The sequence below is a fragment of the Lates calcarifer genome, unplaced genomic scaffold, assembly GCF_001640805.2.
Source record: "Lates calcarifer isolate ASB-BC8 unplaced genomic scaffold, TLL_Latcal_v3 _unitig_2026_quiver_651, whole genome shotgun sequence".
Taxonomy (NCBI): Eukaryota; Metazoa; Chordata; class Actinopteri; family Centropomidae; genus Lates; species Lates calcarifer.
In genome coordinates this window covers 204,580-220,705 of record NW_026115928.1, presented here as the reverse complement: position 1 = coordinate 220,705, position 16,126 = coordinate 204,580, and the positions used below count along the sequence as shown (strand labels likewise).

General features: G+C 39.8%; 3 protein-coding genes across 3 annotated transcripts; all 3 read right to left on the bottom strand.

The window, feature by feature from the left end:
* Positions 1-271: 271 nt before the first annotated feature.
* On the bottom strand, positions 272-3,617 carry LOC108891806 (probable pancreatic secretory proteinase inhibitor). The gene is made up of 4 exons (XM_018689131.2): positions 2,929-3,617; positions 2,653-2,684; positions 1,820-1,932; positions 272-514 (listed from the first exon to the last, which is right to left on the bottom strand). The coding sequence occupies exons 1-4, from the start codon at positions 2,978-2,980 to the stop codon at positions 469-471; spliced, it is 243 nt and encodes an 80-aa protein (XP_018544647.1). The 5' UTR covers positions 2,981-3,617; the 3' UTR covers positions 272-468.
* A 4,629-nt stretch (positions 3,618-8,246) lies between these two features.
* On the bottom strand, positions 8,247-12,002 carry rnf4 (ring finger protein 4). The gene is given in 9 exon segments (XM_018689130.2): positions 8,247-8,681; positions 9,385-9,436; positions 9,634-9,695; positions 9,697-9,749; positions 9,838-9,850; positions 10,137-10,216; positions 10,439-10,652; positions 11,359-11,399; positions 11,780-12,002. Coding segments are annotated over 8 exon segments (636 nt in total). The 5' UTR covers positions 11,371-11,399; positions 11,780-12,002; the 3' UTR covers positions 8,247-8,531.
* A 1,925-nt stretch (positions 12,003-13,927) lies between these two features.
* selenot2 (selenoprotein T, 2) lies at positions 13,928-15,704 on the bottom strand. Its single transcript, XM_018689124.2, is given in 6 exon segments — positions 13,928-13,992; positions 13,994-14,058; positions 14,142-14,229; positions 14,319-14,445; positions 14,538-14,648; positions 15,466-15,704. Coding segments are annotated over 6 exon segments (654 nt in total). The 5' UTR covers positions 15,672-15,704; the 3' UTR covers positions 13,928-13,935.
* Positions 15,705-16,126: the final 422 nt, after the last annotated feature.

The following is a 16,126-nucleotide window of genomic DNA, read 5'->3' as shown; positions in this document are numbered from 1 at the left end:
ATTTTAATTGGGGAAGTAAAACCTACAGAAAATATAAGAAAACCTTCAAACACTGATTAATTAAAAAGCTACAATGCAGAGGAATAAATGTGTGGGGTTAGGGTTAGTTTCACCATTACTTTACATGAGATAAATATTAATTACCAGACTTGTGTCAACGCCACCAACAGGTTTTTAACCTTTCTACCTAATCTAACCCCTCCCACCCGCCCACCCAATGAATCAGAGATTTCTGATTTTAAAAAAGTGATAAAATTCAACAGGACAGGAAGGAAAGTATTTATTGATCAAATATTTCAATGAAAAATGTCTGTACAGAGATATGAAAATATAAAACAAACTGTTGTACAATTAATGTTTTTGAGTTATGAGTAGCCATGTGTGGGTGTGCTACAGCTAACAACTACATTCAAAATAGAAGCCAGGTGATGATGTCATTGGTTAGGGAGCAGTGTGATGATATCATCTTCAGCAGGGTCCTTCCTTCACAATCAAAATGTCAGCATTTTTCTCCCTGAACAAAAATAATAAATAATCAGCCAAAATTACTTTAAGAGAAAGTGTTTTTTTTTTTTTTTTTTTGATGATGTAACAATTTGATTTAACCTCTGACCCTAACCTTGTGAGTTGGATTGCGACATGCTAACTCATATTAATTAGTATCGTTGACGAGAAGTGATGGACATTTCTGTTAGAGGAGCTCCAAGATGATCTAACTCATATTTCAGCATCAAAGTTTCAAAACAGAAACATCTGATTTCAGGATTTATTCCAACATTTCTTAATTAGCACTAAACATAAAGAACAACAAACACTGATGGAAGATCATTAGTTTTGTTGGTATTATACAGATTAAAATCTTGACCTGATAATAGAACAGGATTAAAAGTCAGAGGATCGCCAAAGTTAGAGTGATTAATACTGGAGGGACCATGAATGTCTGAACCACATTTCAGATTTCGTAATCTAGTATTTGTTGAGAGATTTCAGTCTTGATCAGAGAGATCAAGTCTGGTTCTCACAGAGACTTTAGGTTCAGGAATCATCTGTGTGGAACTTTAATAAAACCTGGAGTTAAATGTCCGACACCAGTGAAAGGTTGAAATGGTGTCACATCCAGTAGAAACTGAATTCAATGGTTTAAATGGCCATGTCTTAGTCTGACCCAGCCCCTGATAGACTTTGGACCTGGATTTGATCTGCTGACTGAACCACCCAGAGGAGACCAGTATATTTACTCATTTAAAGGTACTTACTAATAGTACAGGTACTTGAGTATTTCCTGTATTAGGCTGCTAAATAACTGACCCCTCAACACCACAATTCCACAACTATCTAAAGAGTACGGTCTAGACCTGCTCTGCATGAAAAGTGCATTTACATAACTTCTGTTGTGATTTGGGGCTACATAAATGTAATTAAAAATTTAATTGGACTCCACAACTACTGAGCCTAGTAAGTAAGTAAAGTTTATTTGTATAGCACTTTTCAAGACAGAGCAGTCACAAAGTGCTTTACAGTAGGAACATTTAAAAACCATACCATAAAAACAATACAGGAGATATTAATAGGCATAAACATACACACAAAGCACTACTCAAATGGTTCTCTAAGCAAATATGTTTTTAGCTGCCTTTTAAAAAATACCACCGAGTCAACAGTGCAAAGTGTGGGTGGCAGATTGTTCCACAGTTTAGGTGCCTAAAACAAAACAGATTAAAAACATTCTTGATCTTTACCAAATGAAACCATCAGAGTAAACTGACAGAGTAAAACTTAAGATAGAAATACTTTTCTTGTTTAACAGTCATTGACTCACAGTCTGTGGACACACAGTGAACATTCGTTGGGGTAGGTGATGCCATCACTGCCACACACCGGCGAATAATTCAGAGGACACGCCTGAGTCACGCTCATCCCTACACAGGAAGGCTGCAGCAAAAATAAACACAACAACAACACAAAGGCTTCAACTCTTCTTCTCTAAGGTTACATGTCAGACCTGAATCCAGACTACACACTGAACAGATTTAGGGTCAATCAGAAGGGGTTCGGGAGCTCAGACTAAAATTAGGATTAGCAGATCTAGGTTGGGGTTAGGATTATCTGATCTGGACTGGGGTTAGGATTATCTGATGATGAATCAGTTGTAGCAGCTGTTATAAATGTTCACGTTTCCTCATCATCATATTTCTGCCTCAGTTCAAATTCAAATCATGAAACTTGTTCAGTTTGATTTTAAACATTTTACAGATTTTGCTTCTTCAGCTGTCTCAGTAAATCTCTGCTGATGGACTACAGACTGAACAGAGATCAGCTGCCAAGTTTCAGACCAGGACCCAGAGTTCAGACCACATCGGTCCTGTTTAAGCCTTTGTACACCTGATTTTACAGATCACCTTTGAGCTTTGAGTTCCAGATGAGCCTGAATGTGGTCTGAGATCCTCATTCAGGTTTTTATTTGATCCAGAGTCCAGAACTCAAACCAGAGATAACAGAAATCACTCTGAGCCAGGTCAAACTTTAATTTGTTGAATGAAACATGTTTGGGTTAGAAATTCAAAATTAATATCAAGGTTATATTTGCTTTAATTTTGTTTTTTGGTACAACTTGTTCAAACTGTAGAAAGGAGTTTGATGTTTGTTTCTTACCCTCCTGTAGAGTCTGGATTGATCCTGAGCATCTGAAAAAGACACAGTCATTCATTAGGGTTATTATCCAGTCTGTTAAATCCAGTCTTAACTCTGACTATTCATCTAAACTCAGGTTGTTAATATCTTCAACATTGACCCATGACACCCAGTCACCTGAGTAAACACCACTTTGACAAGAAACTCACCTAAGCTCAAACCTGTTTGAACAAGATCTGCAGAACCAGTCAGGTCTGACCTGGACTAAACCCTGTTCATACACCTGTCCTGTCTTACCTGCACAGACGAAAACGGCCATACAAATGAGCAGAAGAGTCCTGCCAACCATCCTGATGAAAACTCTAATTAAACCACAAAATCAGATGAAATGGTCTGAAAGTGTCTGAGAGAAGGTTGATTGTGGGTTTTCTGTTGTCTGATTGGCTGCTGATGTGTCCGTGTTCAGGTTCTCTGCGGTTGTGATGTTTGGCGTTGGCATGCTGTTGTCATATAGGGGACGGGTTCTATGTTGTCATCTGAAACTATGTGACCTTTTGTTGTTGTGACGGCTGCTGCAGACCTTTGTTCAGGCTTTAATCTCTGGATCAACATTCTGTCTGCTCTGAAATATCGCTGACTGAGTGAAAACTGTCAGGACGATGAGTGACACAGAGTGACTCTGACACAAATATAACAGCAGAAAAACAAGTCGCTCTGTCACAAGTCTGCACAACAACAGACTCACAAAAACACAGAAATTAAAAGCTGGCGAGCAAAAACAAAACAGCAGAAAAATGAGCTCTACATTTATAGAGTCATTCTGTCTGAAAACATCAAATACACAAAGCAATAAACACAATCTCTGCTCTGATGATAAAATGCTGCCTCTGAAGTTAAACTGAAAACAATCACTGTTCCAAAAGTTTTACTTCTGAAAACAATAAAACACAATAAAATGTGATCAAATAAAAATGTTATTAAAACAGAATCAGAGCTTTAATGGTCAATAAACGTAAAACAACAGAAAAATTATGTTTAAAGGAATTTACAGAAGTTAAAAGTCTGAACAGTTTTAACCTGAACCGACTCATTCTGGGTCAGATTGAATCTGGATCAGATTCAGAACTGAAGTAGGAGATGTGTTAGAGCAGGTGGAGGCTTCAGCTTCTGGAGGTGGAGGCTTCAGCAGGTGAAGGTTTCAGAAGGTGAAGGCTTCAGCAGATGGAGGTTTCAGAAGGTGGAGACTTCAGCTTCAGGAGGTGTAGGCTTCAGCAGGTGCAGGTTCAGCTGATAGATGGGCCCAGTCTCTGACATTTGTTGCTCTGTCACTCCATCAGCTGTTTGATGACTGTCTTCAGAAACATGTTTTTTTCTGCAGACTGAGTCTGGGGAATTACCCACAGTTCATAGCAATGTTAAATGCAGAGTTACCACGAGGAAAGTCTTTAAACTGTCAAAACAATCGAATGAAGGAGTCAACCCTGAGATAACAGCTGCAGTGTGTTGGTTCAGACTGAGGGAGGCAGCACTGCATCATCTCACAAAGAACAAAGTGTAAACCTGAAGTTTGCTTTGTGGTTTCATTCTCTGGTGAGATGACACAAAATCTAAAATAGATTTACAATAGAAAACATAACTTTGTCTCTTTGTCCTTCACTGTTTTATCTTTTTTTTTTTGACTGGTTCCATAAAAATACATAAGAAATTTTGAGTATTAGGTCATTTTGGTACCAGTGATCCACTAATGAAGGTTGTGCTTTTTATTAAAAGAGACAATTTTTGTTGCCATGTTTCGTGTCTATATAAAGCCAGCACATTTGAAAGTTCGTCAGAGATAAAAATGGCTAAAACAAGGAACCTAATGCAGGAAACACGCCTCAAGATACAGATTCTACAGCATAGCCAGGAAGTGCAGATGCAGTCCTTCAGCAGTTGAATACACTCTGCAGAAATACAGACGAACCAACAGCAAACCAAGATCTGGGCGTCCAAGGGTTTATTCAGCAAGAAATGACCGCATCTTGATTCGCATGTGCAGGGAAAACCACTGAATGATATCACAGGAGCTTTAGCAGCAGTGGTCAAACCAAACTGGTGTCCAGTGTTCCACTGTACGTGGTCCAACTTTTAGATCAGGGCTTAAGGTCCTACAAGGTTGTCAAGAAGCCCCTGATCAGTGATAGACAGAAGTTAGCTCAGCATCGTTGAGCCCAAGCACACAAGAACTGGACAGCCAGGAGCTGGAAGAAGATTCTGTGGTCAGATGAGTCCAGCTTCCAGCTTTATCCTGATAATGTGAGGGTACGCAGAAGGCCAGGTGAAGCATTATCTCCAGCATGTATAGTACCTACTGTCAAGCATGGTGGAGGCAGTATCATGGTTTGGGGATGCATGAGTGCTGCTGGCATTGGTCATCTCACTGTGTGTGATGGCAAATTGAACTCTGCCAAGTATTGTACCATTCTCAAAACCTACATGCTCCCTTCTGCACATGCACTGTTCCATCAAGGTCAAAACTGGATGTTTCAAAAAGATAATGTCCCTTACCACACATCGAGGGCCAGGAGAACTTGGCTGCAGGAGCACCGTTTCCAGGTCTTAGAGTGGCCAGCTCAATCCCCGGACATGAACCCCATTGAAAATCTGTGGTGGATTATCAAAAGGTCTGTTTCAAAGCATAAACCAAAGAAATTAGAAGAATTAAAAGCAGTAATTCATGAAGAATGGGAAAAGATTACCCCTCAACAGTGTGAAAGGCTCATGGGGAACATGCCAGCCAGGATTAGAGATCTACTGTTAATGGCAGGACTACTAAATATTAATTTGATGATATGATTGTTTATTTATTTTTTGTTCAGTTTTGAACACATTCTCTGTTATTTGTTGACTTTGATAATGACAATGTTGAGAACTGACATATTGAAACTGTCAAGAATTTAGTTTTGTTAGTTTTTCTTGTAAACAATAAACAAACAAAAAAAAATTGTATTTATTTGTGTCTGTCTAATGCAGCCACACCATTTTTTCCCCAAAAAAATGTTTTTCCCCAGATTTTTCCCCAAATATTTCATGATCAATATAATAATAATAATAATAATAATAATAAATAGAGTAATTTGAGATTTTTTTTAAATTGTTTTTTAAAGTTATTTTCTGTAACTCTTGTATTTTTAATGATGTGAAATAAATCAAAATGTATGTTGAGAGACAGAAACTAACAGATTTTAATGATGTTCAGTTCTTTAATGAAGCTGAATTTCTCTAAGCAGTGATTTGTCCCTCTTTACGTTCATCCTTCTGTCGACTGTGTATTTGTTTTGTTGTTGTTTCTCGTTCTAACACATTGAAACTCTTCAGATCATTTCACTCACTGTAATTCTCAATCTGATCTGATCTGGACCTTTTATTTATTTTTTATTTTTTTATTTTTTCCTGAAGTTCTAGAAGTTGTTCAGGTGTGACATCATGACATCACTCAACAAGAAAACAAGCTGAGTAGCAGCAGAGGTAGATGAAGTAATTGGATACTTTACCACAGTAAAAGTACCATAGAGCAGAAATACTCACTCAATTTATCACCAATCCTGATAAACCCGATGATTTTTATTACAGCAGGTTAAAATGATCTCACTGCACTAGAGGATTGTTATCTCACTTCTGTTCATGGTGTTTAAATCACACATATTCATCCCCCTCACTGCATCAGACACAATATCTCCACACAGAGATACTGTGTCTCTGACTTTACTGCTTCTTGTTGTTCTGGTTAAACTGCATTTCACTGTCTCACAACTGAGAAGAGACAATAAGCTTCAGTCTATTTTAAACTCATGTTGAGACTCTGATGAAACAAAGAGCAGCATTAAAACTGTCAGGTAAATGTGCAGCAGCATGAAATAGAAATACTCAATTAAAGTGCAAATACCTCCAAATTAAACTGAAGTACAGTAGACTGTAGTAAACGGATGTTGTTGCTTCTGCTGGAAAATAAAGTTTTTAAAGTTTCAAATAGAAACCTGACAGTATAAATGTGTTCTCCTGCTCCAACAAGGATGGAACCAAGAACCACAAAACTGCTGTTCGCTACACTGTTGAGGTGCTTTGAGTATTTTCATTTTCTGCTGCTCTGCATGTATCAGACATCTGTATTTACTGGTTTCGGATGATTACTAAAATACAATCTATAATAATAATGATTACAGATCATTCAGAAGCACAGTTGTGTTCAAAATAATAGCAGTCCAACATGACTAACTAGATCAATCACTGTTTTTGGTAGAAATTATATTATTACATGGCAAATAATTTACCAGTAGGTGTAGTAGAGTCAGAGAAACCAACAGACCCAACATTCATGATATGCATGCTCCTGAGTCTGTGTAATTGAATAATTAATTGAAAGGGACTTGTTCAAAATAATAGCAGTGTGGAGTTCAATCAGTGAGGTCATTCATTATCTGAAGAAACAGGTGTCATTCAGGTGGGCCCTATTTAAGGATGAAGCCAGCACATGTTGTACATGCAATTCTCTCTGAAAACAGGGATAGGGTTAGGGTTAACAGTGTACTTTAATTAAAACATTATTGGAGAGGGGAAAACATATAAAGAAGTGCAGAAAATGATAGGCTGCTCAGCTAAAATGATTTCCAATGCTTTAAAATGGAAAGCAAAACCAGAGAGACGTGGAAGAAAACGGAAGACTACCATTCGAATGGATCGAACGATAGCCAGAATGGCAAAGGCTCAGCCAATGACCAGCTCCAGGGAGATCAAAGACGGTCTGAAGTTATCTGTGAGTACTGTGACAATTAGAAGACACTTGTGTGAGGCTAATCTAAAACTTGTGGGGTGACATCAAAAATGCAGTTTCTGAGGCAAAACCAGGAAATGCAGAGGAATTGAGGAAGGTTGTCAAATCATCCTGGGCTGGAATACCTGTTAACAGGTGCCAGAAGTTGGTCGACTCCATGCAGCACAGATATGAAGCAGTTGTCAAAAACAGTGGTTATACAACTAAATATTAGTTTAGTGATTCACAGGAATGCTAAATCTTAACGTTTTTTTCAGTTTATTGAGTAAATAATTGAGTTTGTAATGAAAAATGCAGACACTGCTATTTTTTTGAACAAACCAATATAACTTTTTCCTTCATCTTCTGTAATTAAAATATTGTTACATTTTTCTTCATGTTTTGATGTAAAATAATGTGCAGTGTTCCCAATGAATGGAAATAAAAAATATAAGGATTTTGAGCTTTACTCATGTTCTAAAAAACACTGCTATTATTTTGAACACAACTGTGTAAGGTAATTAAAGCAGCTCCAACATTAAAGTGATTCATTCAACATTTATAAATATTAATCTGCAAAACAAGTACTTTTACTTCTGATACTTCAACTTTGTTTTGATGATAAACCTTCCAATAAAGTTTAAATGAAGGATTTAACAGAGTATTTCTACTCTGTGGTACAGAGTACTTTTACTGTGGTAGAAGAGCTGAGTTCTGATGTACTGGACTGACATTAGTTACCTGTGTGGCCCGAGGTCTCTGAGTGTCCTGGTCTCTGATTGGTTCCTCTATCGACGTTTCAACGAATCAAAACTAGAAAACAAACTGTTTTCACAGAGGTCAATAGAATTTATTTCTACTTTTTCACATGAGAAAATAAACATTAAAAAAACTGAAACAGAAATCTGAGCTGACAACTGAGGAATGAAAACTATCAGTTATCAATCAGCTCTGACTGATCAATTACCAATCAATAATAAATCAACTGATTGAATGTTTCCTGACAAAATAAAATCAGCAGCAAAAAACATCTGATGATGTCACTGATGATGTCATTGGAAATATGTTGTCCAACAGCAGCTAAGGTGTGTGTGGTGATGTCAGAGTGATGTCAGATGTAGAGGGGGTGGTACTGGCGGTGGGTGAGTCTCTTCCTGCAGGTAGGACAGGTGTGTGATGATGTCAGAGCATCTCTCAGACACTGACTGCAGAACACGTGACCACATTTAGTGGAAACAACCAATCGGCCGCTGTCGACAATCTGTAGAGAAATGAAAACCAATCAGAGCGCAGGATTCTGCCAGCCAATCAGAACACAGTATTCTATGTGCTCAGGTGTGTAACAGGTGCCTTAGCCGAGCTCCGGCTGCTCCTCAGATTTAAAACAATGGCTCATTAAACACTAAATAAGGTGAGATTTTAACAACAATTGTATGCTAGCTAACGTTAACTAACATTTGCCTAACTTAACCCTGAAGGGCTAGAGCAGTCTTTCCCAACCAGTGTGCTGCGGCACATAAGTGTGCTGTGAGAAATCATCAGGTGTGCTGTGGAAGATTATCCAATTTCACCTGATTGGTACTCTAAGTGAGCGGCATGTAGTGACAGGCAGAACAATTACATGCTCTTCCACTAGAGGCAGTATCGCGCTAAATACAAAAGTACATAGTCATGCTGCGAGTGAGGCAACGCCGCGTCACAAAAAGGTTGGGAAACACTGGGCTAGAGCATTTACTCTTGCTTGGCAACAGCATCAGCTGTTCAGTACCAGAGACGCTGAGAGACTGAGGACTCAACCCTGACCCTAAAAATCAAACATGTCCGATGTTAATGTGGGTCAGATGAGTGGTTCAGGAGGTTTAAGACCAGATCTGTGAACCCATCACATTAACAGATAATCTGAACATCAGGAGCAACTCAGACCTCAGACCAGGTTTCTCCTGTAGACAGAGCTTCAGTCTCACCTCAGAGTACGAGTCCAGACAGACGGGACAGCTGATCGTCCCCGGGGTCGACCTGAAACACACAGAGGGAGACTCTACTGATTCTACTGTCTTTTTACACTGCGATTCTACTGTAATTCTACTCTATTTACACTCGACTGATTGTACTGTGACACCAGAAAGTAATGGAAGAAAACTGAACTCTATTTTCAACAGGGATCAGTCTATGATCTGGTTCCAATAGAATGTCACAATGGGTCAGTCTAATACCTGGAGGTGTGTACTGATGACATCACAGCGGCGTTGAGGACAGGGGGCATGTCCTCATCTTCGATCACTGCTGACGATGTAACTCTCTCCTGTGGGGACTCTTCTGTTCTGAGGACCTGATAGAGAACACCCACACAAATGTTGGACTGTCCCTTTAATGAAACTTTATAACAACAGGTGGAGTGAAAGTGAAACAGGTTTTACCTTCATCCACGAGCTGGATCACAGCAGAGAGACAAGAGAAGAATAATCAGTGTTTACGTCAACAACGTTTCACTCTGAACACACACACACACACACACACCACACACAGATTAACTGACCCATGAGCTGAACACCTGTGGGAGGTTCAGGAGCGACATGTTAAACAGACTCTTTGAACATGTTTCAGTAGAATCATGTTCACGGCTCCAGTAGAGTTCACAGACTCAGATCAGCTCGATCAAGACTTTACTGACACTTTACTTTAGTTTCTACTTTAACCAGCATCTGTCGGTTGTTACCAGAACGGAGTCGTTGTTTGTGAGGTCGACCACCGGAGCTTCTGATCCTTCACAGGTCAGATCCACCACCTCCTCCACACCTGAGCACAGCAGGTATTGATCACATGAACACAGCAGGTATTGATTATGTGATAAAAATCCCTGGATAAAGCTGTTCCTGGATCAGTTTATTATTATATCAAAATATTTCCCAGTGTTATTGATCACTGATCAGATCAATGAATCAATTTCTGATAATTATTGATTACTGGTTCACCCTGACAACACTAATTAATAAGAAAAGAGAATTGATCTGTACTGACTGTCCTCAGTGTTGTCCATCACGTCGATGGTCTCTGTGGGGGGGGCAGGGTCCCCATCAGTTGTTCTGCTAACGTTAGCCGTCCTGTTAGTTGCTCTGTTAGCGTTAGCTGCTCTGTTAGCATTAGCCGTCCTCCTAACGTTGCCTGCTCTGTTGGTCTTGTTGCTGGGTCTGGAAACCAGAGGACTTCCTGTAGTCCTCCTCTTCCTCTGAGCCTGAACACACACACACAGACACAGATTACATCACAGTTGTGGGCAGGGCTTCCTCCACCTGAACAGATACCTGTTCATCACTTTAAGTAAGTACATAGGTGATTTCATGGCCATTGATTGGTCACCTGGTAAACTGGTGATTTTTGTTTTGATGAAAGATTTGCAGCCTGATCAATATTTACTCTGTGACAGGTTATAAATAAAAATCTAGAATCAATAGTTTAAACCTCCTGGTGGCACAGACCAGTCGACCAATCACAGCAAAGATAATGAGTCATGACGATGTAACAGATTGATGAGGTGACACTGATCTCAGGTCAGATCTGACATCATGATTATCTTTGTACGACAACCTTGTCAAATAAAAACACTGATGGACAATTACTGATTAATAAATAATAATAACAACATCAGCAACAACAATAATAATAATGATAAAGTAGAATTAATGAATCCTTTCCTGAATGCATTCTGGTTTTCTTTGCGCTGCTTTAAACAGAATTTATAGGATTATTGATGAAGCACTGGACTGATGAAATTATTGATGAAACTCATCTCTGCCAATGATTCAACTTTACTGTTGGTTCTGACCTGAGATCAGAGTTTATTCCAGGTGAACTGATGAAGTGATGAAGAGCGAATGAAGGTTAAGATGCTTCAGATCAAACTACAAACTGTCAGAGAGAAGACAACAAATTCAACTCACAGAGCTGCTCATATCATCAGAGACACAGAGGACCGAGGACTCTGAGAACAGGAAACAGAGACACAAAGGCACAATGAGAGGCTCATCAGACCACATCAAACTACTGTAATCTAATCAGATTAATTCACACTCAGATTCTCTCAGACCAGACAGATTATTATTAGTAATTGTTAAATGCAGTTCTGAGTTCATCACACTGTTAGCATCAGTTAGCTTCTGTTAGCTAGCAGCAAGCTGTAGCAGATGCTGTGATAAAATCTGTAGCCTTTAAATGCTGTTTCCTGTCGCGCGGCTCTCTGATTAACTTTTGTTTACCTTGTTAAAAGGTGTTCTGAGCCGTGACAGGTGGTCAAAGTCTCAGAGTTTGAAAGAACAACACCGGCGGCAGTTAGCAGTTAGCTCCTTAGCTTGTTAATCTCACCGTCAGAGTGTTTCCTGTCTTGGTAGCAGGCGGCAGGTCGCAGGTGTAGCTAGGGCTAGGGTTAGGGCTGTTTTAAAGTGTGCAGTTCCAAACATAAGAACCCAAGAGTAATGAACACTTGACCGATTAATTGCCGCCGAACAGCTGATGCTAACACTAACTGCTAACACCGCCTGCTTCCGGAGTTTCTTCTTCTTCTCCTCTGACGGAAGTTGGTAACAGAGTTAGAGGAGCCTCGCGCCCCCTGCAGCCTCTCCGCGCGTGGTCAGAGTCAGCAGCAGTTTTCATTAATTAGACATTCTGATTATGTGTTTTAATAAATTCTGGCTGACGTGACATCGCTCATACAGATGGAAAAACTCATACTTTTGAGAAGCAACTTAATAAAGAAATTCTCATCTATATTGAGCCATTTCTTGCTGACTTGAACAAGGCCAGAGGAACTGGGTGACTCGCCCAGCCAACCTGCCATAGACTGTGGACTAAAGCATAGCACTTTCACTCAACAGCAGCCTGATGTGTGTTTTTTCTTTTTCCTCTTCTTGTGTGTGTGAGTGTCTGGGGCCACATGTTCTGTTGTATTTTATTCTGTTCACAGAACTCTCTGTTTATAACAACAACAATAACAATAATATTAACAATAATAAAATTACTAATTGGTGTCAGAGTTTTTATCTGAAGTATTTTATCAGTGGAAAATCTTTCTAGTGTAATCTGCTGTGACTCTGCCTGTGAAACATGAAATACTCTCAAAATCTAAAAACAAACATGAAACTGAGTTCAATCATCTTTTATTTCTAAAAACACTACACAGACTCGGCGCTGAAATAATGTGACATCAGACTCGTTAGAGGAAAATGTTGATTCATTTTAATTTTACAGCTTTGTTTGTTTCCTGCTTAGAAACAAACTGTTGGAAAAAATGTTCACCAGTTTCCTGGTTGATAAAATCTAAATCAAACTAATGAAAATCACCAGTTTCACTGTTTGTTTTTCTCCAAACTTGATTATTGATTATTTACTCGTGGATATTTCAGGGGATTTAAGATGAAGAGAAAAATATCTGAGCTAAAGCAAAAATAAGCACAATATATGTTTCTATAATATTAAATTATATTTAAGGTTTGAGGTCATGATTAACTGTAGTCAAATTAGACATGACATCATTTGGATCTAACTTTAATTATTTTAATCAGTTTTTAAAAGCAGATCATTTCCTGTTTTCACATTAAAAGTCTGGAGTTGGTTTCATGTTGAATTTAAAGTCACAAAATGACACTTTAATTTTTTTTATTTCAGACATTTTACAGATTGAGCAAAGACATGAATTAAAAAATAACAGACAGTGACCGTATTTTAATTATTCACTTAGTTTCTGTTTATTTCTGTTTCCTGCCTGGTGCTTCCAGTCCAGACGGCAGCTAATTAGTATGAGGGTAACAACAGTACCGTAACTTAAAAATGTTCCTGCTGACAAAAACAATCTCATACCGAATAAATAAACCAGAACCAGCAGAAACCAGGTAGAACTAGCAGAGTCCTCAGTGAACTCTACCTGCTGACAGGCGCATTGTGGATACAGTAGTGCTGAGCCGTGACCAGGTGCAGCGGGAGCGCTCGTTTTGTGGCGGGGGACATCCGGCCAGGCCCTGCAGAATCTGCTTTAGGGCCAGACCTTCATGAATGCCAGCGGCTGAACTTCCCACTGATCCAGGCCACCTGAACATAGCACGGCTGATGAGAGACAGGTGAGAGAGAGGGAGAGACAGACAGGTGAGGTCACATAACCTGAGGTATCATGATGTCAGATCAGTGTTGTGGTTCTGTTTGGGTTATTAATGTCATGAAGCTGGATTACATTTAACCATGTATTAAACAGCAACCATGGTAACCAGGTAGATCACCGTGGTAACCAGGTAATTACTCTCATTCCACAGTTTCTATGGCTCTGAAAAACAAGGAGAAATGTGAATCCTCTGTTTTTCATTAGAAAAAACATCGACTGGTTTCCTCCTCCTCAATAGAAACACTGCAGTTCTGTCTGTGGGCGACATTCCAGGTCACACGACCATGAATGATACACCTGTGGTCCAGCCATTTACCTGTGTGTTTACCTGTGTGTGTTTACTTGTGAGTGTTTACCTGTGAGTGCAGCTCTAAGTGGAGGAGAAGGTCATGTGATCCACCTGGTTCATCTTCAGCTGGGTGTCGACTGATCTGACAGATCTCCTGGATGTTGGGGACATAACCTGACTGAAGCTTCGACCACACTGGGACGTCTATGATGCAGAGGGGATGATTGGACCAATGCAGACTCACCGTTCATACTGATGTCACAATGTTTTGGACCAATCAGACTCACCATTCAGAGTGACCTCAAAGGCTCCGGTCGACAGGAAGTGAGTCTCCATCATGTTGCAGAGGAAGAACGCCATGATACAGGAGAAGATCTGAGTAAACACAGTCATGTGATGTCAGAGCAGTTGCTGTGGCAGTGAGCTGCAGCATCTGTTGCCATGGTAACAGCAGTAACAGGTACCTTGTTGTCCTGACTCCAGGTCCAGGCTCTGGGAGTCTGGAGGCCGAGGAGGAGGAAGGGGTTCTGACCGCTGACGATCAGCAGGATGGAGAGGAGCTTCAGGTACGAGATCAGGTTACCCACACACCTGTGGGGGGAGGGAAGGAGGGGGAGCGAGTGAGATGGAACCTTCCCGGACAAACAGACTAAAAACATCAGTGTGGTGATGTCACAGCTCACCTGTTGAAGGGGGTCGGGGGGTAGTTTTCTCCCTCGATGCGGATGTCCGGGTACAACTTATTGATGGTGTGAGAGTAGTCCTGAAACAGTTTACTGTAACCTCAGGAGATACTGAAAATACAGAGAGAGGACACCTGTTAGGTGAGGTCAGGTGAGCCCATCATAAACAGATGTGTTCATGAGTTTTCTAAAGAGATGCTGAGGGGACTGAGGACTCTGAGGAACTCCGAAGGACTCTGTGTCTCTGAGGTGGTTTAATGTCTCGAGGAAAATAAAGTAAATAAACACAAACATTAAAGTGTTGGTTCATGTCAGAAAACTGATTTTTTTACTGACAGGAAACTGACATAGTAAACAGAGAGGAAACTGAGTCAATCAACATTCGAATCAAATAAATCATCACATTCTGTTTAAAACACACTTCACTGGTGCCTTTACTACTTGTCACTCCTTACTCTCTCTCCCTGTTTCCTGTCTCTCTTTCACTATCCTGTCAATAAAAATGTAATAAAATAAAAGCACACTTAATTGATTATTGATCCAAATAAACTGATTCTATCTCCCACACTCAGTAGATTCAGACTCTATCATCACATGTATTCTGCTTTAATTTTATCGAAAGCTTCAAATAAATTAAACTGAGAAGATATCAAATCATTTAAATCTGGCTGATTGATTAATGAATTGATTGATTGACAGGAAGTGCATCTACAGTATTCTGATTCAAACATTCAGCTCAGTTTAAAGAGTTTAATCTTTTCTGTTTGTCAACATCAAATATCGTTTCTAAACTTTAAGAACCAAAATGAACAGAAAATATATTTTATCAGTTACACGGAGTTCATGTCCCAGCTTGTTCCGGTCTTCATAAAACGAGCTGTTAGCCTGTTAGCTGTTAGCCTGTTAGCCTTCGTGCAAACGAACTCACCAGTACTGGAACCGGAGCACCGGCCCGGTGTACAGGGAGGACTTGGTGGGTTTCCCGGGCTCAGTGTCCGCGCGGGAAAGTTCGGGGCTGTCGGCCGAAGGGTGTCCGCGCTGCAGACTCGATCTGCCGAGGTAGACGTCCCGGACAGTGAGAGCCGTGAAGACGAGCAGAGCCGCCAGAAGGCCAGTCTGGCTGTACTCGGCCATGTTTGCTGTCTACTACAAGACTTCCGGTTTCAAACTTCACGATAAAATATAAAAACAGAGGGAAACAAGGTCTCCGGAGGATTACAGTATCACAGTAACGGTGGTACTATAGTATTGCACTTACACTTCACATTTATTAGTTTTATTTTCAGTTTTTTATACTTGTTCTGCACCATAGAATTAACACTTAACTACTGTGAATTTCCCTCACAGGATCAATGATTATCTATATACAAATATTAAACTTTGTACAGCAGTTACCACTTAGTTTACAGACAGACAGATAAGTCTGTGTCTAACACTCCTAAACCTGATATGTTTAACTTACTTCTGGTGACTGTGAAGGCCAAATCTGATTCACATAATTTTCATATCTGTATCTGTGTGAATGGTGTATCTACTCTGGCTTTAATGTTCAATGTTGCTAATCGGTGTAAAAAAAACGACACCCCCAC